General features: G+C 43.9%; 1 protein-coding gene across 2 annotated transcripts; it reads left to right on the plus strand.

Moving 5' to 3' along the window:
• Nucleotides 1–1,286: 1,286 nt before the first annotated feature.
• Nucleotides 1,287–27,937, plus strand: fam167b (family with sequence similarity 167 member B). Of its 2 annotated transcripts, XM_078567495.1 has the most exons (3): nt 1,287–1,292; nt 15,006–15,339; nt 26,062–27,937. In XM_078567495.1, exons 2-3 carry the CDS (start codon nt 15,031–15,033, stop codon nt 26,323–26,325), a joined length of 573 nt encoding a protein of 190 aa, XP_078423621.1. In that variant the 5' UTR covers nt 1,287–1,292; nt 15,006–15,030; the 3' UTR covers nt 26,326–27,937. The 2 variants fall into 2 exon arrangements, with proteins under 2 accessions (XP_078423621.1, XP_078423622.1); XM_078567496.1 differs by lacking the exon at nt 1,287–1,292 and having other exon boundaries at nt 14,706–15,339.
• Nucleotides 27,938–27,993: the final 56 nt, after the last annotated feature.

A 27,993-nucleotide genomic window follows, 5' to 3' on the forward strand; every position in this document is an offset into this window, starting at 1 on the left:
GTTTCTCATTACCACCTGTTCAAGGGCAATTAGGATTGGGCAATAAATGCTGGCATTTGTTTATTTATATTATATTTATTTATCGTACATTCAACTTCACCATAGCCTCTCATTACAAATGCATGATCTAGTACCTATACCTTCCATCTCTCAGTTCCCATAGACAAGTTGTCTCTATGAACCTTCCCCCAGTTTAATTACCCATGGACACACACACACACCTTTACAGAATACCACCATATTCCCAAAAATATTTAAAAAGTTAACATCCAATCTCACACTCAGAATTATATGGAATATACACCTCAGAAACAGGCCATTCAGCCCAACTGGTCTCTGCTGGTGTTTATGTGATCACCCACCCACTCCACTACATTTCATCTTATCAGTAGGACCTCCTATTCCTTTCTCCTTCAAGTGTTAAAATGAATTCAAACCAAATACCAAAGTGACTGAAGTATCCATACACAATGATGCCCTGATCCTAATTGTCAGAATACCAAATGAATCCTTGTGTGCAGTTATGGTGTTGTGATGCAACAGCAAAACTTAACTTTTAGCAACTAATTCACAGTGAGGTTGGTCAGCAAAATTGAAGCCCATGGAATAAAAGGGACAGTGGCAGCCTGATTACAAAGTTTCCTGAGTGACAGGAAACTGGGAGTAGCGGTGAACAGTTGATTTTTAAGCTGCAGGAAGGTTTATAGTGGGGTTCCCCAGGGGTCGGTACTAGGACCACTGCTTTTCTGATATATATTAATAGCCAAGACTTGGGTGTACAGGGTACAATTTCAAAATATGCAGATGACACAAAGTTTGTGAGGAGGAAAGTGATAGCTTTTTTTTAAGTTTGTTTTCGAGATGTGAGCATCTCTGGCAAGGCCAGCATTTATTGCCCAGTCCTAATTGCCCTTGAACAGGTAGTAATGAGAAACCTTCTTCAGCTTCTACAGTCCATGTGTACTTCAAGGGGGTGCAGAGAGGCTGGTGGAATGGGCGGAAACACTGCAGATGAAATTAAATGCAGAAAAGCGTGAAATGATTCATTTTGGTAGGTAGAACACAGAAAGACAATATAAAATAAAGCGTACGATTCAAAGGGGTTCAGGAGCAGAGGTTCCGAGCTTATATGCGGGCAAACCATTGAAAGTGGCAGGGTTGTTAGAAAGTGGTTAAAAGGCATATGGAATCCTGGATTTTATAAATAGAGGCATAGAATACAAAAGCAAGGAAGTTAGGACGAACCTTTATGAAACACTGGTTCAGCCTCATCTAGAGTACTGTGCCCAATTCTGGGCACCACACTTTAGGGTGGATGTGAAGGCTTGAGAGAGTTTGCAAAAAAGATTTATGAGATGGTTTCCAGGGATGAGGGACTTCAGTTACTTGGATAGATTGGAGAAGCTGGGATTGTTCTCCTTGGAGAAGAGAAGGTTGAGAGAAGATTTGATAGAGATGTTCAAAATCATGAGGGATCTGGACAAGGTAGATAAGGAGAAACTGTTCTCATTGGCAGAAGGGTCAAGAACCAGCAGACACTAGTTTAAAGTGATTGGCAAAAGAACCAGAGGTGACATGAGGAAAATTGTTTTTAGGCAGTGAGTGGGTAGGATTCGCATTGCACTGCCTGTGGTGGAACCATAGAACCATAGAAAAGTTACAGCACAGAAGAAGGCCATTTGGCCCATCTTGTCCATGCCAGCCAAAGGACACCCAGGTGCCCTTTCTAATCCCACCTTCCTGCACCCGGCCCATAGCCCTGCAGCTTCCAGCACTTAAGGTGCAGATCCAGGTACTTTTTAAAAGAGTTTAAAATTTCTGCCTCTACCACCAACTTGGGCAGCGAATTCCAGACAGCCACTACCCTCTGCGTAAAAAAGTTCTTCCTCATGTCCCCCCTACACATTCTGCCACTTATCTTGAATCTATGACCCCTGGTTCTAGAATTCTCCATCAAGGGAAACAATTTTATCCTGTCCACTCTATCTATTCCCCTCATAATTTTGTACTCCTCAATCAAGTCACCTCTCAGCCTTCATTGTTCTAAGGAAAATAACCCCAACCAATCCAATCTCTCCTCATAGCTACACTTTTCTAACCCTGGCAACATTCTTGTAAACCTCCTCTGCACTCTCTCCAGAGCTATTACATCCTTCCTGTAATGTGGTGACCAGAAGTGCACACAATACTCCAGTTGTGGCCTCACCAGTGTTTTATACAATTCCAACATTATATCCTTATTTTTATATTCTATACCTCTGCCAATGAAGGAGAGCATTCCATATGCCTTCTTTACAACCTTGTCTACTTGAACTGCTGCCTTCAGGGACCTGTGTACTTGTACGCCAAGATCTCTCACTTCATCTACCCCTCTTAGTATATTCCCATTTATTTTGTAATCCCTGTAACTATTTGACCTCCCTAAATGTATGACCTCACACTTCTCTATGTTAAAATCCATCTGCCTCTTTACCACCCACTCCACCAACCCACCTACATCGTTTTGGAGATTATGACTATCCTCTACACTATCCACTACTCAGCCAATCTTTGGAGGTAGAATCAACCATGGGTTTCAAAAGGGAATTGGGTAATTACCTGAAGAGAAAATTTGCAGGGCTATGATGAAAAGATAGGGAAGTGGGACTCAGTGAGTTGCTCTCACAGAGGGCTGGCACAGACAGAACAGGCCAAATGGCCTCCTGTGTTGTAACCATTTTCTGATTTTATATAAGCAAAATATCCGGGCGGGATGAGGTTTCATGAAGTGCTTTAAAATTCAATTAAAAAAATTTTAAAAATTCATTGACATGTTTTAAAAGTTTCTATTTACTTTATTCAGATGTTTAAAACTTAAACTAATCTTCCTGAGGCTCAGAGGTGCCTCAGGGAGATTTCTGTGCTCTTTCGCGCACATACGCGGACCAGGGAATCCCCCCCCACCGTCCGCACAGGGAGTGCTCAGCGCTTCTGGGCGGGCGTCACGCTGGGCGAGCCTTAATTGGCCCCGCCTACATAAAATGGTGGTGCGGCCCCGATTGGGGGCGCCGATCTGGTTTGCGCTCGCTCCCGCCCCTGCACAACCGCCCCCCACCCCCCCAACGGGGGGAAAATTCAGCCCATGATATTTTTTATTTGATATTTAATGCGTGTCCTTGATAAAACAAAAACCTGAGTCTTTGGGTAATGTATTTGAATGTTCACTTTTCAAGGTGATCATTGAGAATTTTTATCAATTCATTTTAAATAGCAAGAATGAAATTTTTCTGTTGCTGAGAAAAGAGACATGTCTGAGTTTTTTGTCTTGCATTCATTATGACACTCGCAAGAATATCAATATAAAGAGGGAAACAACAATTTATACTCTATGTGAAGAGAGAGCTGATTGGTTGGCAATTGGTGGCGACTGATGGTGACTGACGGTTAACTGTCAAGCATTGTTTGAAATTTAAACCAGGCAGCTTGACTCTGATTGGTCAAGGTCCCTGAGGAATGAGTCAGTGAAAGGCTGTCACTTATTTTGTTTAGCTGAAACAGGCGCAATGTGTGTACATGTTCTTTCTGTCTGCAAAGAACAGGGTCCCGTGTATTAATATATGCAGCTTCCAGTACATGTAAATGTACCACACTGTGAGCCTGACTGACAATCTTAAATTATTTTTCAGCATAATTCTTAGCACATTGAGGATTATTTAGCAAATGTTGTCCAATTGTGAAATCACATCTAATGTTGGACACTGTGATTTGAGTTTAGTAAGTACGGGCTGGTTGGGTACAGTCTGTACGTTGCCCATTGCGAACAGCAGCTGGGAGATGCTGTTTGATATGATCCACCAGCCTTTGGGATGTACAGCCTACATACCTCGCATCACACTGGCACTGACCACATCACTCATTTGTGTGATGGGCAGAACATCTTTTTTGGCTTGACAGCAGCATCCTGTTAGTGGCGAATACCCACTCGTGTTGCTACTGCATAGTAGCAGTGTGAAACAGCTAGCTTCACCTGTTGCTCACATTTTTTAGATACCTTGTCCTTCCAGGGTAATCTGAGGTAGACTGGGAACATTGCAGGGCTGAAAGTGACGGCCTTAGGCCCATTCATGAGTTTGCATGTTACGCAGTGTGAACCAGCTTGGGAGGCGGTGGTATCGGTGGTCAGTGCCAACACTCTGCCAAAGAGGACAGTCACCCAGTGCCTCAAGAAGATGAATGATCTCCTCTGTTCAGCCAAGGTAAACCATTCCGTTCATCACTCTCAACTCACAAACCCATCACACATCCACAGGGCCCTCACTCACTGTCAGTGCAAGGGACATCACTATTCACTCTCTCATACACACCTTCATTGTCCTCATCCCGTCGATGGGACCACTCACCACCCACACAGGCCAGGCATACTAATCATCTGGCCTGGCAGGAGTCCTGATACACTCACTCATCTCTATTTATGCAGGACAAACTGGCTCACAAGAGCAAGAGGTCACTTAGCAGTGGAGGAATGACTAAAATCAAGGTCCTCACAGACTTTGAAAACAGAGCCATCCAGCTGGCTGGCGATGATCTGGACCGGTCCTGTGCTGACGGTGAGGTCGGCGCTGCTCTACCAAGTGAGGATCCAGCAGTGCAACATCCATCAGATAACCATGCTGTGAGTGATGTGTCCTCTTTCACAGGCCACTGCCAGGCACTAATTATCCCCCCTTGCTTTCACAGGCACATCTGGGAAACAGCCGACAGAGTCCATGACCCAGAGCCTCCAATCAAGCCCCGAGGAAACCTCTGAAGAGGAATCTGAAGACACCCTCCCTGAAGTCCCATCACAGCGTCACCCACACCCTCCACCAGCGCAGAGACACACACTTTGGTGGGACCTAGCTTTAGAGTAGCCTCGGGATCACAATCTGGTGAGAACATCGCACTGTCTGATCCACAGACAGGGCGTCACAGTCAGCAGTTTGCCTCCACCTCTGCTGTGGATGTCCGGGGAGCACCAAGACAGGGTTAGGAAGGTTAAGAAGATATAGTTGCACAGCCTGGGCACGGGTGTTAATCACTTGTACATAATGTTCACTATTGTTAATAAACTCCCAAGAATGTCTCCCTGTCTGTGGCTCCTTGTTCTGATGAGCAGTGTTCTTGTCACTCAGATGTGAAACCTTTCTGCACAAGATAAAGGCAGGTGTCTCAGTCCAGGGCCTCTTCCCTGTGCTCTGTGCAGCCTCAGACCACAGTGATGGTCCAGCCCCACACTCACTGGACACATTACTGATGCCTACACCTCGACGGTGCTGGTCATTGCTGCCAGAATGTCGTGGGCAGGTGTCACAGAGTTCCCTCATTCTCTCTGTATGTTCTCAGCATCTTTAAGGTGGGGCTGGCCCCCCATCTCTTCAGCATCTGTGACCAGTGCTCCTGAAGGGGTCAGGCGCTGAAGGCGGACAAAGGATCAGATGCTTTTAAAGTTTGATAGCCTGATCACAGAGCTCAAGTGAGCTGCCGTCTGCCAGACAGGAGTCAGACATTCTCAGAGGCTATGTGAAGATCTATGGAGTGTCCTCACTGCATGTTGTCATCATCCTCATTCTCACAGAGGGTATTCACGCTGCCATTAGCCAGACTGGAGTCAAACATTCATTGATGCAATGTGAGGATCTATGGTGTCACCTCACTGCATATCGTCATCATCCTCCACAAATCTAGCAGCTATGAGGGCCTCCTGAGTGTGCCTGACTCATCTGGCCAGTGCGAAAGCCTCATTGCCATCATCGTCACCGCCGAGAACCCGCTCACCCTCATCCTCATTGACATCCTCCTCATTGGAGGAGACTTCCAGCTCCTATATCTCCTCCTCAGCCAGCTCCTCTCCCCGTTGCAGTGCCAGGTTGTAAAGGGTGCAGCAGACGACGCTGTGTGACACCCTCTGTGGACTGTATTGCAGGGCCCCACCAGACCGGTCCAGGCACTGGAACCTCATCTTCAGCATCCCGATGGTCTGCTCCACCAAGTAGCGAGTTTCAGCATGAGCCTCATTATAGCGTCACTCTGCTGCAGTCTGAGGCCGCCGCACGGGTGTCATCAGCCACGGCCTCTGTGGGTAGCCCTTGTCCCCGAGAAGCCAACCCTGCAGCTTCTGTGGACCCTGGAAGACTGCTGGGATCTGTGACTGACTGAGAATGTGGGAGTCGTGGACAGTCCCTGGAAACTGTGCGCAGACCTGCAGGATGCGTTTGTGGTGGTCACACACCAGCTGCACATGCAGCGAATGGAAGACCCACATGTTGCGATGGAGATCTGGGTGCCATGTGAGTGCAGTCGATGGCACCCTGCACCTGTGGGAAACCTGAGATCTGGACAAATCCAATCGCTCCTGCATCCTGGCTGTCCTGGTCCTGGGCAAAATGCACAAAGTTGTGTGCCCGCGTAAAGATGGCATCCGTGACCTCATGGATGCATTTGTGGGTGGAGGCTTGTGATATCCCACAGAGGTCACCTGTGGAGCCCTGAAATGAGCCACTGGCATAGAAATTGAGCACTGTGGTCACTTTCATGACCACTGGCAGTGTATGCCATCCATGCCCGTGTGGCACCAAATCCTGCAGTAGCTGGCAGATGTGATCGACCAGTTCCCTAGACATGCGCAGTCTTCGGCAATACTGACCCTTGGTCATCTGCAGGAATGAAAGGCATTCATTCTATAGACCCCAGGTCTAGCTAAGTGCCAACCAGCGATGGCTCACTGTGGCTCTTAGGCGACCTGTGCAGAGCCCCAGCCACCCATTCTTCCAGAGGATGCTACTCCTCCCTCTGCGCAGCCAGTCACTCTCTTCTCCATTGTCTCTGTTCTCTGTATGCCACAAGGCATACAGCTAGGTCACTAGACTCCATGATCCTGATATACTCCTCCTGCAGGATGAAAGAGAGAGACGCATGGGTTAGCTTGGGTGTACTAAGAACCTCTCTTGGTTACGTCTAAAGGCCCCTTAATGCATCCCAGAGAGTGTTGGCCACCACTTGGTTGGCCAGAGTTTAATGTGCTGCATGGCTGCCCAAAACCCCACCTTCCTCCGCCCCACTCCTCCTGACCGATTGGCGGCAGCTTTGCCCATTGGACTGCCGGCTGTGCTCTCAGCTCAGGCACAGGCATTCTCCTAACCCACACTGCAAGGCTGCACTGTTAGCTTGAACCATGGGGGAGACTGGTCCAAACTGTGATGATGATATTTCAAGGGGCTGTGAGCACCTCCACCAGTGACTGCTCCACGGACAGCTTTAGCAAGGAGATTGTACAATGTGCCCAGTCATCCAATTGTTCTGCAGTCCAATAAAACGCCCATTAATTTGCAGTCTGTACCTGAGGGTGAAAAGCTCTGCAGCACTTGGTGACATTGTCATGCCTCTGTGTTGCTTGAGTGGACAGACAAGCTAGAGGCCCGACTCTAACCATGTCAATGTGGCTGTGTCTGAACTGTCTCAGCTGCAGGGGAATGGTCACTTTATACAAGGTTTCCCTAATGCGTGGCTGCTTCCCTTGCCCATCCCCGCATGTGCTTGTTCGCTACCTTCAACCACAGAGCAGCCTTTTCCCCCCACCCATTGCGCCTCAACCTTGAAGTCCAACAGGTGGCCCTGGTGAGCACTTCGCAATGTTACTGTGCACTCACCTCCGAGCTCCCTTCAAAGTGCAGCACGTCAAGTGCACGCCATATATGTGCTCTCGTGAAACATGTTGGCATGCTGTCACGCCGACATGGGTGGGTGATCTTGCAGGGTGGGGGGAATGAGTCCGGCGGGCTAGCCTTATAATGATACAGTGACATATTACAATGAGGTTCCTGACGTCCAATGGTGGGAAACATGACCCATTTTTCTCTACCACATTGTCAGTGCCCAAACCAAAGTACCATCTCCCAACAATGGAATAACATGCACAGGTACACAAAGACAACAAAGCACCATGAAAACACATCAACATCACAGGATCCAGATGTCACCCAGCTAAGGTTAAATAATAAATGATGTTTGATCTACATTTACACTATTCTTCTTCTTGAGGTGCCATCTTTTACAACACCAGTGACCATAGCTCTCCAACTTCCATGGTCCATAATAGCAGCCAACATCTTGATGTTGTTCTCAAATCTTATATTGTTCTGCTCTTTAAACTGTCAGTGTATTTCCTCCTTTGTCTCCCTCTTGTTGTGCTGTCCTCAATTTTCCCACTCACTACCAGGTGGTGGGAAACATGACCGACCATCGACGGGCTGAGTGGACAATCACAAACTGGTTTCACAAAGTCATGAAACCAATATTAGGTCTTCTCGACATGTTGTCCGCTCACATCACCAAACACACCCGACGCCAGCTGGCATGGATGATTCTGCCCATAGTTTCTGAGACATATGACGGGGATTAGTTGGATGATGCACACAACAAATGAGGACGTTTTGAGGAAAGTAGAAAGGCAAGAAGAATTTTTGCAGGTGATCACCAAGAGACAACTACAATTCTTTGGACATGCCCTTCAGAGAGACAAACTGGAACATCTGGTAGTGAGTGGGAAAATTGAGGACAGCACAGCAAGAGGGAGACAAAGGAGGAAATACACTGACAGTTTAAAGAGCAGAACAGATACAAGATTTGAGAACAACATCAAGATGTTGGCTGCTATAATGGACCATGGAAGTTGGAGAGCTATGGTCAGTGGTGTAAAACATGGCACCTGAAGAAGAATAGTGTAAATGTAGATCAAACATCATTTATTATTTAACCTTAGCTGGGTGACATCTGGATCCTGTGATGTTGATGTGTTTTCATGGTGATTTGTTGTCTTTGTGTGGCTGTGCATGTTATTGCAATGTTGCGGGCTGGGAAATGGTACTTTGGTTTGGGCACTTACAATGTGGTAGAGAAAAATGCGGTTGTAGTTTCCATGGTCAGTCTCCATGGTCAACCTCTGCAGTCAGTGTCCATGGTTTGGTCAATGTGCGTGATGAATATCTGTGGGTTTGGAGTGGTTACCTTTCTTCCTCTTGAACTGGCAGTATGGTTTTAGTGAGTTTTACAAATGCAGTGCTATGTACCGCATTGTTCTTCCCATTCTGATCCTGAGTGCAGATGTGTATGAGAGACAGGGAGGGAGTCTGCTTCATATCCAGTGAGTATATTGTTCGAATTCTTTTCATTCCACAAAATCTTAACCTGCTTCTTATACTGTAAGGGACATCACAAAGACTGCCTTTTCCCACCTCCATAACATTGCCTGGCATTTCCCCTGTCTCAGCTCATCTGCTGCTGAAATTCTCATCTATGACTTTGTTACCTTTAAACTCAACTACTCCAACACATTCCTGATTGGCTGCCCACATTCTACCCTCCATCACCTTGACACCACCCAAAACTCTGCTGTTTGTGTATTAACTAACAGCAAGTCCTGTTTGCCTATTGCCCCTGAGTCCACTGACCCACATTGGCTCCCGGTCTTGATTATAAAATTTTAATCCTTGCTTTCAAATCTCTCCATGGCCTTGCACCTACCTAGCTCTGTAATCTTCTCCAGTCCCACAACCCTCTGTGTTATCTGTGTTCCTCCAATTCAGTCCTCTTGTGCATTCCCAATTTTGAGTTTCCGAGCCTTTTGCTCTGGAATCCCCTCCTTACACCTCTTTGCCGCACTACTTCACTTTCCTCCTTTTAGGCACACCTTTGACCAAACTTTTGGGCATCTGACCTAATATCTCCTTATGCAGCTCAGATTCATACATTATTTTCTAATGCTGCATGTGAAGCACCTTGGGACATTCCATGACATTAAAGGCCCTATATAAATATAAGTTATTGCTGTTGCTGATGATGCTGATGATGATGCTTTAGAACATAAGAACATATGAACATAAGAAATAGGAGCAGGAGTAAACCATTTGGTCCCTCGACCTGCTCCACCATTCAATAAGGTTATTGCTTCCACATTCCCATCTAACCCCGATAACCTTTGATTCCCTCGCCTGACAAGAATCTATCTACCTCTGCCTTAAAAATATTCAATGACTCCGCCTCCACCACCTTCTCTGGCAGAGAATTCCAAAGTCACACAAGCCTCTGAGAGAAAACTTTTTTCCTCATCTCTGCCTTAAAAGGGTGACCCCTAATTTTAAAACAGTGCCCCCTAATTCTGGATTTACCCACAAGAGGAAACATCCTTTCCACGTCCACCTTGTCAAGGCCATTCAGGATCTTGTATACTTCAATCAAATCACCCCTCACTCTTCTAAACCCCAGTGGAAACAAGCCCAGTCTGTCCAACCTTTCTTCATAAGACAACCCACTCATTTCAGGTAGCAATCTAGTAAACCTCCTCTGAACCGCCTCCAATGCATTTACACCCTTCCTTAAATAAGGAGACCAAAACTGCTCACAGTATTCGAGGTGCGGTCTCACCAATGCCCTGTATAACTCAAGCATAACATCATTACTTTTATGTCCAATTCCTCTCGTAATAATGGATAGTATTCCTTTGGCCTTCTTAATTACTTGCTGTACCTGCATACTAACTTTTTGTGATTCATGTACTAGAACACCTAGATCCCTCTGCACCTCAGAATTATGCAGCCATTCTCCATTTAAGTAATACTCTGCTTTATCGTTCTTCCTGCCAAAGTGAACAAATTCACATTTTCCCACATTAAACTCCATTTGCCAGATCTTTGCCCACTCACTCAATCTATCTATATCCATCTGCAACCTCCTCATGTCCTCTCCAGAACATACTTTCCTACCTATCTTTGTGGCATCTGCAAATTTAGCTACCAAGTCTTCACCCCCCTCATCTAAATCATTGATGTTAATCGTAGAAAGTTGGGGCCCCAGTACAGATCACGATGGGACTCCACTAGTCATTTCCTGCCAATCAGAAAAAGACCCATTTATGTATACTCTCTGCTTTCTGCCAGCCAGCCAATCTTCTATCCATGCTAATATGTTACCCACTACACCATATGCTTTTATTTTCCATAATAATCTTTGATATGGCACCTTATCAAATGCCTTCTGGAAATCCAAGTACAGTATATCTACAGGCTCCCCTTTATCCACTGCGCATGTTACTCTTTCAAAAAACTCCAATAAATTGGTTAAACATGATTTTCCTTTCACAAAACCATGCTGACTCTTCCCTATTGCCTTGAACTCTTCTAAGTGCCCAGTTATAATCTCCTTAATGATCGATTCCAATAACTTCCCCATGACAGACGTCAAGCTAACTGGACTATAGATTCCTTTTTTCTGCCTCACTCCCTTCCTGAATAGGGGGGTTATATTTGCTACTTTCCAATCTGATGGAACGTTTCCAGAATCTAGCGAATTTTGGAAAATTAACACTAGCGCATCGACTACCTCGTTAGCCACCTCTTTTAAGACCCTAGGATGTCATCCAGGCTACTACTGCCAATCTGATTTTTCCAGTTTGTGTGTAGATTAAAATCACCAGGGCCCCAAGGACTTGTCAGCCTGCAGCTCCGTCAATGTGCTCAGTACCCTTTCCCTAGTGATTTAAATTTCACCAAGTTCCTTTCTCACATTTACCTCCTGATTTGCAGCTATTACTGGAACATTTTTTGTATCCTTTATAGTGAACACAGAAGCAAAACACTTGTTCATTTCTTCTGCCATTTCCTTATTATCTACTATTAACTCCCCACTGTCACACTCTAGAGGACCAACACTCACTTTACTGACTCTTTTCCTTCTTAAATACCTGTAGGAACTCTTGCTATCCGTTTTTACATTTCTAGTTAGCTTCCTCTCATACTCTAATTTCTTTCTCCTGATTAACTTTTTAGTCATTCTCTGCTATTCTTTATATTCTGCCAAATCGTCTGTCCTGCCACTCATCTTTGCGGAGTTGTATGCTTTTTCCATAAGTTTGATGCTTTTCGTAACATCTTTAGTTAACCACGGATGGTGGGCCCTCCCCTTAGAATTTTTCTTTATAGTAGGAATGTACTTATTCTGAATATTCTGAAATACCCCCTTAAATATCTGCCACTGCTTCTCTATTGATCTATCCTCTAGCCTAGTTCCCAGTTCCCTTCAGCTAGCTCAGCTTTCATGCCCACATAGTTGCCCTTATTTAAGTTTAAGATACTAGTCTTAGACTCACCCTTCTCCCTTTCATATTGGATGTAAAATTCAATCATATTGTAGTCGCTGCTACCTAGGGCTGCCTTTACTCTGAGGTCATTAATTCATCCTGTCACATTACACAATGCCAAGTCTAATATAACCTACTCTCTGGTTGGTTCCAGAACATGCTGTTCTAAGAAACTATCTCGAAAGCATTCTAAGAACTCTTCATCCAGGCTATTACTACCAATCTGATTTTTCCAGTTTATGTGTAGATTAAAATCACCCATGATTATTGACGTCCCTTTATCAAAAGCACACAGTACTTTCTCTTGAATACTTTGTCCTACACTGTGGTTACTGTTAGGGGGCCTGTAGACCACTCCCATTAATGACTTTTTTCCCCTACCATTTCTCATCTCCACCCAAACCGATTCTACATCCTGATCTCCTGAACCAAGGTCATCTCTAACTATTGCACCAGTGCCCTCTTTGATTAACAGTGCTACCCCTCCGCCTTTACCTGGCTTCCTATTCTTCTTCAATGTCATGTACCCTTCAATATTAAGAACTCAATCTTCGTCGTCCTGCAGCCGCATCTCTGTAATTGCTATCAGATAATATTTATTTACTTCAATGTGGGCCATCAATTCATTTACTTTGTTATGAATACTAATAGGAGCCCTGGTTTAAAAGAGCACTTTTCTTATGCATTTCTTCACATTCCATAGAACATATACTTTTGCTCAACTGTTGAAAGTGGAGCCATTTCTCTCCATTTTGGATTGTTACCGATAAGTATCTTCTGTATACGATTATAAAGTTTGCACAGTCAGGGATCCGTCTGGTTAAGGTTTCAACTCCTTTGCTACCTGACATTTTGCTAAAAGTATATTTTTGCAACAAGTGATTTGTAATAAATATATAATCACAGATACTGCCTGAATGTTTTTGTACATAGAGCTCTTTAAGCTGACTTAAAATTCTGATGGAATTCGCAAATGTTTTCCATTATTCCATTATTTCAATGTTCTGTTATAATTTTAAGTAAGCACTATCAAAGTGAATATAAGTGCTTCAGACAACCATTGTAACATTTTCATAATCCCAGGATTAAAGGAGGGTTGTCATAAAAACAGAACGTTCTCTAGTCACAAACAAACATTCCAGGGAATTCGCTGCTCATTGAAATTGTCATTTGAAGTTAGAAAACCTTGGCAGTCAGAACCAGGAGAGCTCAGGAAGTTTTTTTCTCCTCGTTAGTCCTGGACACTGAGTCTAATGCCAATATCCCAATAATCACCTTGGCTGAGATCAGTTTGGATCACTGGCTCATTTTAATCAATTTTAATCGCTACCTACTCTTCCACAGAATTAGCTGTGAAGTTGACAGTGAGTGAAGGCTGTTCAAGTGGAAACACGGTCCACTTTAACACTGTAAAAAATATGCACTTAAAGCCATTGTTCAGTATCAGGCAACAGTGGCAGTTTGCCAGGGGCTTCAGAAAAGTTAATGTTCGCTTAGGAAAATCATTTTTCTTGCTATTGGCAGGAGGGGAAGTGAAGTTAAGGCCACATGTCAGTTAAGCCATGATCCTGTTGAATGGTGAAGCAGGCTTGATGGGCTGAATGGCCTACTCCTCCTATTTCTTATGATCTTATGCTCTTTTAATGGCTCAGTGAGCAAATGCGCTGCCTGGTGTGTGTTTCTTGTACAAGATGCATCTAACATAATCTTGTCAAAGGTATTATACTGGATTTCGTTATTCTTTAATAAGCCCAAAATAGTTTGTTCAGGTCCCAATTCCTGACTGGTTCATATGCAGTCATTTTTCTTTTATTTTCCCTTTGCACTTCCACAGCTCTAACAACACTCAAGGAACTCAACACCACCTAAGACAAAACAGCCCACTTGATTGGCATCCCATCCACCAACTTAAACATTCACTCCCTCCACCACCGACGCACAGTAGCAGCAGTGTGTACCATCTACAAGATGCACTGCAGCAACTCACAAAGGCTCCTTAGACCGTACCTCCCAGACCCACGATCACTGCCACCTAGAAGGACAAGGGCAGAAGATGCATGGGAACACCACCACATGGAAGTTCCCCTCCAAGCCACACATCATCCTGACTTGGAAATATATCACTGTTCCTTCACTGCCACTGGGTCAAAATCCTGGAACTCCCTTCCTAACAGCACTGTGGGTGTACCTACACCACATGGACTGCAGCGGTTCAAGAAGGCAGCTCACCACCACCTTCTCAAGGGCAATTAGGGATGGGCAATAAATGCTGGCCCAGCCAGTGATACCCAGATCCTGTGAATGAATAAAAAATCCTGACCTTTCAGTGATATGAAGAGAGTATCCCTCAATTTGGCAACTTCCAAAATCTGATAAAACATCAATTGGATAATGAATGAAACGACACATTTGAACTTTTCCTACATTATTTGATTACGACATATTGCAGAAGGAAATTACATAAAATTAGACTAAAATATTCAATATCTTACTAAAAGTGCAGCAACATGTTTCGCCGAGGGGAGGGGGAATATATCAGAGACAGTTAGTGAATAAATGATTTGAATGTGAAATGCAAATGGTGAAAAACTTTGGTGAAAAAAACAAACGGAAAAGTTGAGAGAGAAAGGAGGGGAAGTAAAGACCGAGTTTTTGGAACAAACATCCCCAAAAAAAGCGATAGGGTTAATGTAGAAATTTAAAGGTAAAATTATGTGAGTTATTTTGAATCTTTATTTGGTGCTGGTTAGATGTTCCAAAGGGCTCGGTGTGGTCCCTTTAAGATGACTGGGCGGCTCTGTTAAATAATAACAGGCAGCTATAAAGTGTAGCCCGCTCTCAGCTTTTACCATCCCACTGTGCAGCCTGGATTGGGGGGACAGATGTCTCTCTCACTGAATCCTGAACCCGCGGGGAGCGAGCTGGAGCCGGATGATCACCTCAGCCGAGTCAAAGCGCTGACAGCGAAACTAAAACTCCAGACCAGGAGACCATCGTTCGCGGAATGGAAGGAAAAGCTGGAGAGTCAGCCCTGGAAAACCGGAGAGCGGAGCGACTCTCAGCCGGGAGGGGAAAGTGACCGAAACACCAACCTGTCACCGGGACAGAGCAACAAGGGCGACATCTCTCGCACCAACATCTGCGGCTTTGCAAACATTGGCGAGGCTCTAGACTGGCTCAGAAAAGAACTTGTAAGTAATGCAATAACTGATCACCGTTTCTGCCTTTGGCAAATATCTTCAAAGCATTAATTTTATTAAAAAAATGGCAATGTGATGCACTCACGTGGAGTCTAATCATCTTTATCTGAAGGCGTCTGAGTGTTTTTCTAACTTTGGGAACTAAATCTTTCCAGTTGTTTTACCTTTTCCAGCACCTTTCCATGATCTGCCTGTCCTAACATCAATCAGAAATGAATCATCTCATTGTCGTTCCCCGCCCAGACAAACCCTCCTGATTTGTAAGCCTTTGAGCTGTTTTGCTCACTGATTCACTGTCTGCTCTGATCCCAGTGCCAGTGCCATTGTGGCAGGCAGGCTGTTACTTGCTGGCCGCCTGAGAGGAGACTCGCTCCCACACACAATCCCACAGCCCTGCTCCCACTCACTGGGCTTTCAAAGTGTTTGAGATCCGCGCTCAGGAACTTTCGGAATCAACACACTTAATAAAAAAAAGCTATGTTTTGACAAAGTGTCCGGCAGTCAGAACGTTTAAACCCAAGTTACACTGTCACTTGTGAGTTGGGTTTTTGTTTGTCTGTCACTTCTGGACATTCGCAAACTGTTCGCACCTAAGCATCAACTTTTACATTTTTTTTTTGGGTCCTCTATTCCTTTCTGGCCGCTATTCTGGGCTGTTTTGATTATTGTTTGATCTTTCCAGTCCTCACACTTGCACACTCCAGCAGGAGCCAATAGATAACCAAACAGAATCGCAGCTCATTTAACAAGAAAATTAAAATTTGTGGAGATAAGATGTAGTTACGAGAGGAAGGGAGGGAAGTTTGATAACTGTGTTTATTTAGGTTCAGAGGGATTGGGATCGAGTGAAGTTTGATTTTCCATTTGGATAGTTACTAAAGCCACATTTGGTCCCAGACTGAGGTTGGAGAGACGCCCTATCCAATTCTGACTGGGTGCATTCAATCATTTTAACATCTCAATAGGTAAAAGAGAGATTACCATTGAATCCTATCTCTCTTCTTCCAATACAAGAGAGCATTTAGGTAAAATTCAACTTTGGTGTTGTGTAAACAGGCGGTAGCAGATCGGCCGCCCGATTCTCTAGTCCAATGTCCTTAATAGAAGGCTAAATGAGTTTGGGTATTGGGGGTAGATAATGGACACTTTACACCAAGCTGGGTATTGGGCTATATAACAGGAGGCAAACTGACAATCTTCTGCCTTTGCTCAGCTTGATGTTGGCAACCTGCCCCTTATCCACCTGGCTCAAGTCTACACTCGTTTCCCGCTTCAAAGCTCTCAGTCCAAGCTGGCTTCCAGTTCCTGTTCTGATCACTCAGCTGCTCCTCCAACTTCACTGTGTTGGCACTTTCCTTCTCCCTACCTGCACTCTCCTTCCTTGCCCACCCCAAAACACAACTCTCAGTTTCTGTCTTGCTGCTTTTTGCTATCCATTCATTCCTTCTCCATCCCGCTCCACTTAGACTGCTCCTCAACAAACTTCACTCAAAGTGATTATACTTGCTACAGAATATAAGCAGGAATTTGCCTTGCGAGAATTCCTACCCACGATATGTAGAAGCTGGGACCACTTCCATTAACTGAGTAGAATGGCCTATACTCTCCTGTGTTTCTGAGAATGAAATGTGAGAGGGCTTGACATGGTAGATGCTGACTGGGTAGTCAAGACACATAGAATCATAGAAACTAGAAGCAGGAGTAGGCCATTCGGCCCTTCGAGCCTGCTCTGCCATTCATTATGATCATGGCTGATCATCCAACTCAATAGCCTGCTCCCGCTTTCTCCCCATATCCTTTGATCCCTTTCACCCCAAGAGTTATATCTAACTCCTTCTTGAAAACATACAATGTTTTGGTCTCAACTACTTTCTGTGGTAACGAATTCCACAGGCTCACCACTCTCTGGGTGAAGAAATTTCTACTCATCTCAGTTCTAAATGGTCTACCCCATATCCTCAGACATACCCCTGGTTCTAGACTCCCCCAGCATCGGGAACATCTCCTGCAACTACCCTGTCTAGTCCTGTTAGAATTTTATAGGTTTCTATGAGATCGCCCCTCAGTCTTCTGAACTCCAGCGAATATAATCCTAATCTACTCAATCTCTCCTCATATGTCAGTCCCGCCATCCCAGGAATCAGTCTGGTAAACCTTCGCTGCACTCCCTCGATAGCAACTACATCATTCCTCAGATAAGGAGACCAAAACTGCACACAATATTCCAGGTGTGGTCTCACCAAGGCCCTGTATAATTGCAGCAAGACATCCCTGTTGCTGTACTCGAATCCTCTGGCTATGAAGGCTAACATACCATTTGCCTTCTTTACCGCCTGCTGCACCTGCATGCTTACCTTCAGTGACTGGTGTACAAGGACACCCAGGTCTTATTGCACATTCCCCTCTCTCAATTTATAGCCATTCAGATAATAATCCTGTTTTTGCTACCAAAATGGATAACCTCACATTTATCCACATTATACTGCATCTGTCATGCATTTGCCCACTCACTCAGCTTGTCCAAATCGCACTGAAGCATCTCTGCATCCTCCTCACAGCTCACCCTCCCACCCAACTTTGTGTCATCTGCAACTTTGGAGATATTACATTTTATTTCCTCATCTAAATAATTAATATATATTGTGAATAACTGGGGTCCCAGCACCGATCCCTGCAGTACCCCACTAGTCACTGCCTGCTATTCGGAGAAAGACCCATTTATTCCTACTCTTTGTTTCCTGTCTGTCAACCAGTTTTCTATCCATTTCAATACACTACCCCCAATCCCATGCGCTTTAATTTTACACACTAATCTCTTATGTGGGACTTTGTCGAAAGCCTTCTGAAAGTCCAAATAAACCACATCCACTGGCTCCCCCTCATCAACTCTACTAGTTACATCCTCGAAGAATTCCAGTAGATTTGTCAAGCATGATTTCCCTTTAATAAACCCATGCTGACTCTGTCCGATTCTGCCACTGTTTTCCATGTGCTTAGCTATCAAATGTTTTATAATGGACTCTAAAATTTTCCCCACTATGGACGTCAGGCTGACTGGTCTATAATTCCCTGTTTTCTCTCTACCTCCCTTTTTTAATAGTGGGTTTACATTAGCTACCCTCCAATCTGTAGGAACTGTTGCAGAGTCCATAGAATCTTGGAAGATGACCACCAATGCATCCACTATTTCTAGGGCCACTTCCTAAGTACTCTGGGATGTAGATTATAATGCCCTGGGGATTTATCGGCCTTCAATTCCATCAATTTCCCCAACACCATTTCTCTACTAATACTGATTTCTTTCAGTTCCTCCCTCTCACTAAACCCTGTGTTCCCCAACATTTCTGGTATGTTATTAGTGTCCTCCTTTGTGAAGACAGAACCAAAGTATGTATTTAGTTTGTCAGCCATTTCTTTGTTCCCCATTATAAATTCCCCTTTTTCTGACTGTAAGGGACCTACGTTTGTCTTCACCAATCTTTTTCCCTTCACATACCTATAGAAACTTTTACAGTCGGTTTTTATGTTCCCTGCAAGCTTACTCTTGTACTCTATTTTCCCCTTCTTAATCAATCCCTTGGTCCTCCTTTGCTGAATACTAAACTGCTCCCAATCCTCAGGTCTGTTGTTTTTTTCTGGCCAATCTGTATGCCTCTTCCTTGCATCTAATACCATCGCTAATTCCCCTTGTAAGCCATGATTTGGCCACCTTTCCTATTTTACTTTTGTGCCAGACAGGAATAAACAATTGTTTGCTGTTCACCCATGTGCTCTTTGAATGTTTGTCATTGCCTATCCACCGTCATCCCTTTAAGTAACGTTACCCAATCCATCAGAGCCAACTCGCGCCTCATATCATCGTAGTTTCCTTTATTAAGATTCAGGACCCAAATCTCAGAATCAAATACGTCACTCAAAAGAATTCTATTATATTGTGGTCGTTCATCCCCAAGGGGCCTCGCACAACTAGATTGCCAATTATTCCTTTCTCATTACACAATACCCAGTCGAGATGGCCTGTTCTCTCTTTGGTTCCTCAATGCATTGGTCCAGAAAAACATCCTGTATACACTCCAGGAATTCCTCCTCTACTGTATTATTACTAATTTGATTTGCCCAATCTATATGCAGATTAAAGTCACCTATAATCACAGATGTTCCTTTATTGCCTGCGTCTCTAATTTCCTGTTTAATGCCATTCCCAACATCACCACTACAGTTTCGGGGTCTATATACAACCCCCACTAATGTTTTTTGCCCATAATGTTTCTCAGCTCTACCCATACAGATTCCACATCGTCAGAGCTAATATCTTTCCTCACTATTGCGTTAATTCCCTCTTTAACCAAAATGCAACTCCACCGCCATTTCCTTTTTGTCTGTCCTTCCTAAATATTAAATACCCCTGGATGTTCAGTTCCCATCCCTGGTCATCCTGCAGCCATGTCTCTGTCTTCCCGACTATATTATACCTGTTTACATCTATTTGCGTGGTTAATTCGTCCACTTTATTGCGAATGCTCCTCGCGTTAAGGCACAAAGCCTTAAGGCTTGTTTTTTTAACATTACTTGTCCTGTTCCCACTATTTTTCACTGAGGCCCTGTTTGATTCTTGCCCTTGATTTCTCCGCCTATCACTTTTCTTATTCCCCTTTCTGTCCTTGATTCCCCTTTCTCTGACTCCTTGCATAGGTTCCCATCCCCCTGCCATTTTAATTTAAACCCTCCCCATCCACTCGAGCAAATATTCCCCCTAGGACATCAGTCCCAGTCCTGCCCAGGTGTAACCCGTCCAGTTTGTACAGGTCCCACCTCCCCCAGAACTGGTCCCAATGTCCCAGGAATCTGAAACCCTCCCCCTCACACCATCGCTTCAGCCATGTATTCATCCGATATATCCTGCTATTTCTACTCTGACTAGCACGTGGCACTGGTAGTAATCCTGAGATCACCACCTTTGATGTCCTACTTTTCAACTTATTTCCTAACTCCCTATATTCTGCTTTTAGTACCTCATCCCTTTTTTTCCCTATGTCGTTTGTACCAATGTGTATCACAACCACTGGCTGTTCACCCTCCCCCTTCAGAATGTCCTCTAGACGCTCTGAGACATCCTTGAGCCTAGCACCAGGGAGGCAACATACCATCCTGGAGTCTCGTTTGCGGCCACAGAAACGCCTATCTATTCCCCTTACAATTGAATCCCCTATAACTATTGCATTCCCACACTTTTTACTCCTCTCCTGTGCAGCAGAGCCAACCGTGGTGCAACGAATTTGGCTGTTGCTGCTTTCTCCTGAGAGGCCATTCCCCCCAACAGTGGTATATCTGTTTTGCAGAGGAATAGCCACAGGAGATTTCTGCATTGCCTGCCTAGTCCTCTTGCTTTGCCTGGTGGTCACCCATTCCCTTCCTGCCTGTGGTGTGACCACCTCTCTATACGTGCTATCCACGATACTCTCCACCTCGTGGATGCTCCACAGTGTACCCAGCCGCCAATCCAGCTCCAAAACCCAGGCTTCCAAGAGCTGCAGCTGGAGACACTTCCTGCACACATGCTGGCCCCGGGCACTGAAAATGTGCCCGGCTTCCCACATAGAACAGGAGGAGCACGCCATAGCTTTGAGCTCTCCTGCCATGACTTACCCCTTTAAATTAAATTAAACCTTTTGGAAGATACTTAATATCAATTACTCTCAGGCCCTTCTTCCCTGCTCCTCGTTGTTACAGAATATAGCCCCTACAAACGATGACTCACAAAATAAGTCCTTAAAAACTATAAGCAATAAAAGTAGTAAATGCTTACCCGGCCGTACTCATGGTACTCAAAGGATCACCTCATTCCCTCCTCACCGAACTCCCTCAGTCACCCCTGCTCTCCCAGCTTCCCTTCAACTCCCGACTCCTCTTGCGCTTCTCTTCAACTCCCAGCCCCTCTCGTGCTCCTTTTCAATTCTCGACTCCTCTCATGCTCCTTTTCAATTCCTGGCTCCTCTCACGCTCCTCTTCAACTCCTGACTCTTCTCATGCTTCTTTTCAACTCCTGGCTCCTCTCGCGCTCCTCTTCAACTCCTGACTCCTCTTGCGCTTCTCTTCAACTCCCGGCTCCTCTCACACTCCTTTTCAACTCCCGACTCCTCTAGGTGCTGCTGACTGCCTGTCCCAGAGCCCTCCTCTCGCACTCTCCTCTAGGTGCTGCTGACTGCCTGCCTCGGAGTCCTCCTCTCGCATTCATAATTGGATGAGATTTGAACTCACTCAAAACCCATTCATTTCAACAGAGTTAAAATTAGACCTACAGGCCTGGAATTTCACCAAATCAGGATGACTCAGGAGCCCTTTAAAATGGCAGCCAGAACCCAAATTCCAGGATTGCTGACCCCCATTTCCAGGGTTTCTGATTTTTAGTAGTGCCTTTTAAGGGTGTGTGCTGGTGTGGGCCATGACCCTCCATCCTGCACTCTCGACCTAGCTGGCTCCATTTGGAGACAGGCATGCCCTAGTCCTCCGCAACCCTCATGGAGTCAGACCAGGTTTTCAGTGCTCCGTGGCTCAGCCAAAAATACATAATGAGGCTTGGCTGAGAGCCCAGAAGCCCATTAGCCTGCTGAAACACCTGAGCCCCAGGGAAACCATTCTTTGTTTTAGAGCTCTAGCTCTCTGATCTATGCTGACAATTGCACAGTTTATTTACACAAGGCTAAGAGGTTTCAAATGCTAGCAGTTTCTACCATTGAAACTTTAAAGGGTCTGAATGATCGACACTTTTATTGGGTTGTAATAAAAATGAGTTTTTTTGTAAGAGAGCAGAAAGTTATCAATGAATGACAGCTTTGTTTAGAGCTTTTTTTTAACATACCCTACTGTCACTATAGGGTTCATTGCTTTAATTCAGTGTATAGTGTGCAAAGGGGAATGGAAGTGCCATAGCTTGGAATGGGGTGTATGAGTGGCCTTAGGGGTTGTTTAAGGGGCATACCTTGGCATGGGAGGCTTGAGGGGCCATAGGGGGTGCACGGGGCCATACCTTGGCATGTGGGCATGAGGGGCCATAGAGGATGGGTAAGGGGCATGAGGTTTCATGGATGGGGCATGGGCAGTTGGTAGATGGTGAGGGGCTGTGAGGGGTGAGGGTGGGAGGGCCTTTCTGTTTTTATTTTAACTGGGATGAAGTCTAACAGCACCCAAGTGGGCAGGTCTTTTAAACAACCGGCCTCTGCAACCGACAGTCCCTGTGGCTGCCTCTGCACTCCTTCCCAGGTTAGCTGGCCCAGCTACAGATCACACCACTCAGAGGGTTGTGAATCCTTGGAATTGTCTATCCAGAGTGTTTTGGACGCTCAGTCAATGAGTATATTCAAGGCTGTCGTCAATAGTTTTTGGACTGTAAGCGCATCACGGAATATGGGGATAAGTGGACAGCAATGTGGAGTTGATGTGGAAGATCAGCCATGATCTTATCAAATGGCAGAGGAAGCTCGAGGAGCCAAATGGTCTACTCTTGCTCCTTGACCTTATGTTTTTTAGGAGTGGCACTGAGAGGAGAGGGGCCTGAATTTAACTGGACCAAGCACCAAAAATGCCAATTGTCAGTATCAAATGCTGAAGGTTGGCGTGTGTGCTAGTGCATGAATGGGAGCACCCCAATCCATCCTAAGCTAAAACAAACATGGTCTCTTCAAGGACACGCTGAAGACACTCAGCAGGTCAGGCGGCATCTTGAGTCAGTTGAGGCTCATGTGAGGTTTTCAAAACTATCTAATTAATATTGTTTTTATTATTAACATTTGTGCATTTGCACATATATCTTAGGAGGCTATTTTACACATAGTGAACATTAAATAGCACTTTGCATTGATCAGGTGCCGGTCTGCACAAGGTGAGATATACTATCTGTATGAACAGATGCAGCTTTTTATTGCATTGGCTATGAATATTTGTTCAAATTTAACAACCTGAATGCAAATAAAGTTAAGATCAGTGTAAATATGGAACCCGGAGAAATAGAGTAATCTCTTTCAGGGAGAGGGGTGGTTAATGTAGAATTTATTTCCTAAGATTCAATTTCTCTCTCCCTTCCCCGTTCCATAGCTGAACTTTCTGACTACGAAATAGAAATCATTGCCATTGTTAAATATTGCTGATTTTTCTTAGATTATTCCATTAGGTTATCAATAAAAAAAACCATTAAAGAGTGATTCGGCATGGCCAGAACTTTGACTAAATGAAGTAAACAAATAAAAAAATAAAGACTTGTATGCCTATTGTACCTTTCAGCCAATAAAGTACTTTTGAACTTTTGAATTGTAGTCACTGTTGTAATGTAGGAAATACAGCAGCCAATTTGCACAAACCAAGATGCAACGAGAAGTAATGGGTTAATGGCCAGATAACCTATTTCAGTGATGTCGCTTAAGGGATAAATATATTGGCTCCAGAGCACCAAAGAGAACTCTCCTACTCTTCTTTGAAATAGTGCCGTGGGATCTTGTACATCCACCTGACAGGGCAGGCAGGGCCTCAGTTTAATGTCTCATGTGAAAAAAATAACACCTCCAACAGCGCAGCACTCCCTCAGCACAGCACTAGAGTGTTAGTCTTGATTTTGTTCTCGGGTCACTGGAATGGAACATGAACCCACAAGCTCAGAGGCAAGAGAGCTACCAGCGGCTGACAGAATGGTTAAAAGATGCCTTCCGGACTGCAGCTTTATAAACAGTGATATGCTCACGGATCATTGTTAAGATCATTGATCTTCTCAATATATAAAAAATGATCTGGACATGAATGTTGTGGGGTTACAGTATCAAAATTTGAAGATATCACTTAAATAGAGAGCATGGTTAACTGCGCAGAGAGCTAAAAATGCTTTATGGAGGTCATTGTTTGGCAGCTGGTGTCGATAGATGCTGGATAAAGCTTATTGCAGAGGCATTGGAGGTGATATATTTTCAGAGGAACAATATGAAGGGGAAATAAACTCCAAATGGTTACACTTCAAAATGAATAGAATTGCAGATTGACTATGAGATTTATACACGCACTAACGTTAAGAAGGGGAGGAGGCCATTCTGCCCCTCAACTCCATTTTCCCACCTTTTGTTCATACTCTTTGATACCTTTAACTAACAAAAGTCTTGTCTTGAAAAGTCCAATTGTCCTAGTTTTCCATAGCCTTTGGGGAATAACATTATAGGTTTCTACTACCCTTTGTGTGAAGAAGTGCTTCCTGATTTCACTCCTGGATGGCCTGACTTTAATTTTAAGATTCTATCTCCTTTTTCTTGATTCCCCAGCAGCAGAAATGATTTCTCTGTGTCTACCCAAGCGGACAAAACTTTATAGTTGGGGAAGTCGATAAAACTGTTCTTAAAAAACTGAGGCCCTTTATTTTAAAAAGGGGAATAAAGTACAAGAGTAAAACTATAATGCTAAATCTGTTAGTAGGCTGCAGTTATTATATTGTGCTCTGTTTTGTGCATCCTGCTTAAGAAAGATGTCAAGGTCTTGGAGAGTGCAGAGGAAATTTACTTTGATAAGTCAAGGATGAGAGGTTCTAGTTATAGGAGGCACTAGATAAACTGGAGCTCTCTTATCTAGAACAGAGGTTAAGAGATGATCTGATTAAGGTGCTCAAAAGTATAATAACATAGATACGGAAAAAACAATTTTACTGTTCTGTGATACTGGTAACTGGAAAGTAGAAAGTTAAGATCATCACTAAAAGAACAATGGGAGAAGTTGTTCCATAGCCTCGCTCCTCCCTACCTTCTGCCTTATAACTTGTTGAGATATCGGTGCTCCTCCAATTCCAACCTCTTGTGCATCCCGGCTTTCCCTATCCCACCATGGGTGGCCGAATGCCTTCAGCCATCCAGGCCTCTCCTCCTCTCCCACCTCCTTTAAGACGCTCCTTAAAACCTACCCCTTTGACCCAGCTTTGGTGACTGTATTCTAATGCCTCGTTATTTTGCCCACTCTCAATGGTTGCCTGATTATGCTCCTGTGACTATATTCAAGGCTGAGAAAGACAGGTTTCTGAACTATAGGCGAGTCTTGGGTTATGGGAAACAGGCTGGAAAGTGGAGATGAGGCTAAGATCAGATCAGCCATTATCCTATTGTTGATGGAGCTCGAGGGGCTGTATGGCCTACTCCTGTTCCTATTTGTGATGTTCTTATGAAACACATTTGGGAATTTCTTTATGTTAAAGGCACTATATAAATGCAAGTTGGCATTGTTGCTGTTCTAGGAGAATTTTTCTCCATGCAGATTTGTTTGGACATGGATTTCCCCAGCTGAAACACTGCTGGTTACGGAAACTCTAACAACTTTTAGAAGGAAAGTTGATAAATATTAAAAGCATCAAAATTTGAAAGGATTTGGGGAAAGAGCAGAGTATGGGACGAAATGGTTGGTACTTTCAGAGAGGCAGGACAGGTGAAATTGAACCAAATGGTCTCCTATTCTTTAAAGTCCAGGGATTCTAACTGCAGGTCACAGATATAATGATCTGTACTTCTGATTTCCAAAAGATTAAATCATATTTCACCTGGCTTTGACTAAAGTTATGATACTGACAAATTAGCAGTTCATGGAACCATCTTCCAAATTAAATAATCTTAACCTTCTATTTATTTGGTTTGACTTTGCCTCTTAAAGGTAGTTACATTTTTATTGGTAATTATTGATTGACCTGCTTTATTCTTTCAGAGAGAGATGCAATCATTAGATCATCAGATAGCCCGAAAGCTCATTTGCCTGAGGAGAGAGATTCACAGACTAAAGGTGGAGCAGATCTGCCATCAGCACAAGGAGATGTTGGATGATGTGACATACGGACTGGAGGAATGTGAAGAGGAGTCAGACTTGTTCTTGGATATTCCCCTCAAAGCAGCATTCAGTCTTTCCACACCACTCAAACACATAGGAGTGACAAAAATGAACATTAATTCCAGAAGGTTCTCTCTCTCCTGATCTATACAACGTTGCCTCAATATCATTGTTGGAGTCAGGTTTCCACTCAGTTGAGAAAAGTCCTGGTACATGAATTTGGATAGTCTCATGGGTCACATGCAGTGTGGAACTGGTGGTTGTACTGTTTGATCAAAGCCTCAGATGTGACATATTATCAGGGTAATGTTGATGGAGTTTTGCATTGTATTTGTTTTGTGCTACGCCTCACTGGGGAACATTTTGATGGTATTAGTGATGAGGATGGTGGTGGGGCTATGGAGTAATTCAATTCTCACAGTCCATCATCACCTGCACAAAAAAATCTCCTAAATCTTGCAGAATATTCAATACATCTGCAATGATCCAAATCCACCCACTGCCATTAGCAGAGATAATTAAATGTATCTGCATCTTTCTTCACCTTTTGGTTAGAACGCAAGGCCAAGTGCTAATAAACAAACTGCCATCGGAGGAATTATTTTGGAGTGCTGAGTAAACTTCAAAAAAATTCCTCAAAACTAATAAAATGATTTCAAAAAATGCTTTGCAATTTTTCATTCTGCATCAGATAGAAAACCTGAATCATTAACGGCACACCTGAGTGCCCACCTCAGGAAGGTTGTTGCTAGAGTGAAGCCTCAGTATTACAATGTTGGCTGTAAGAAATTGGAAGTAAAATTTGGCCCATTTTTGAGAGGCTGCATTCCTGTTTAGGAATTGATTGTGGTCAACTAACTACTGGGAAACTGAGGCCTTTTAACATTGAAATATCTCTGTTTTCCTAGCAACGCTGTGTTCAAGGATGTGCATAATCCACGTTACCTAATGTTGCTCAGAGTATAAATGAAGAAATCATGTTATATTCTCCTCATTTGCATGGAATCATAATACACCTGTCACAAATCGGTATGAGCCTATCCCCAAAACCTGCAGAATGTTTGATCAGGCAACAAAAGTACAAATAGTTCTTGCCCAAATTCTAACTCCACTCCCACCCTCCCAGATAATGGTGCCTCGGTGACCTCAGAATGGAGGAATTTTGACTCTGGCTCACCATCTTATATTGATTCTACAATTTTGATACAATATTTTCCAAAAAATAATCTTTCCACTTTATTGAACGGTTTTTGTGTTTGCAATGATTATGTTCTCCATTTATTCAATAGTGAGTGTTAGTTTAAGGAATCATTCTTTCATCACAGTGAATCTACAAACTTAGACCTCTTCTGTTATTGTAATTTGCATCTCGTAAAACATTTCCCTTCCTAAACTTCTCCCCTCTTCATTTCTCTTTCCTGCTTTTAAGACCCACCCTAACACCTTTCTCTTTGACCAAGTTTGACCAACCAGCCTCTCCTGATCTCCCTTGGTTCAATGTCAAGTTTTTTCAGCTCACTGTTAAATTAACGATGGAAGTTGTTGATGTTTATCCAGCACATCTGCTATTTTTCCAGGATTTTCACGCTTCTTTTGTCAATGCCGCACCAGATAAGCAGGAAAAACCTGAATGGAAATCCACCCCTTCATGCCTGTATTTTATGCAATCTACTTGATTAATTGTCACGATAACATCTTGTAATGCTATTTCTTGTAATTCCATCATTTTAAATACAATAAAACTTTGTTCACACAATCCCTTCCAAGTTCTAACCAAGTTAATTGCAATGAAATTCAAAATATATATAGTCA

The sequence above is a fragment of the Cetorhinus maximus genome, chromosome 21 (assembly GCF_964194155.1).
Source record: "Cetorhinus maximus chromosome 21, sCetMax3.hap1.1, whole genome shotgun sequence".
NCBI classification, from domain to species: domain Eukaryota; kingdom Metazoa; phylum Chordata; class Chondrichthyes; order Lamniformes; family Cetorhinidae; genus Cetorhinus; species Cetorhinus maximus.

Coding starts and splice junctions, on each gene's coding strand:
- fam167b (XM_078567495.1), top strand. CDS start 15,031: ATGTCTCTCTCACTGAATCCTGAACCCGCGGGGAGCGAGCTGGAGCCG. Junction 15,340..26,061: donor ACTGGCTCAGAAAAGAACTT/GTAAGTAATGCA, acceptor TTATTCTTTCAG/AGAGAGATGCAATCATTAGA.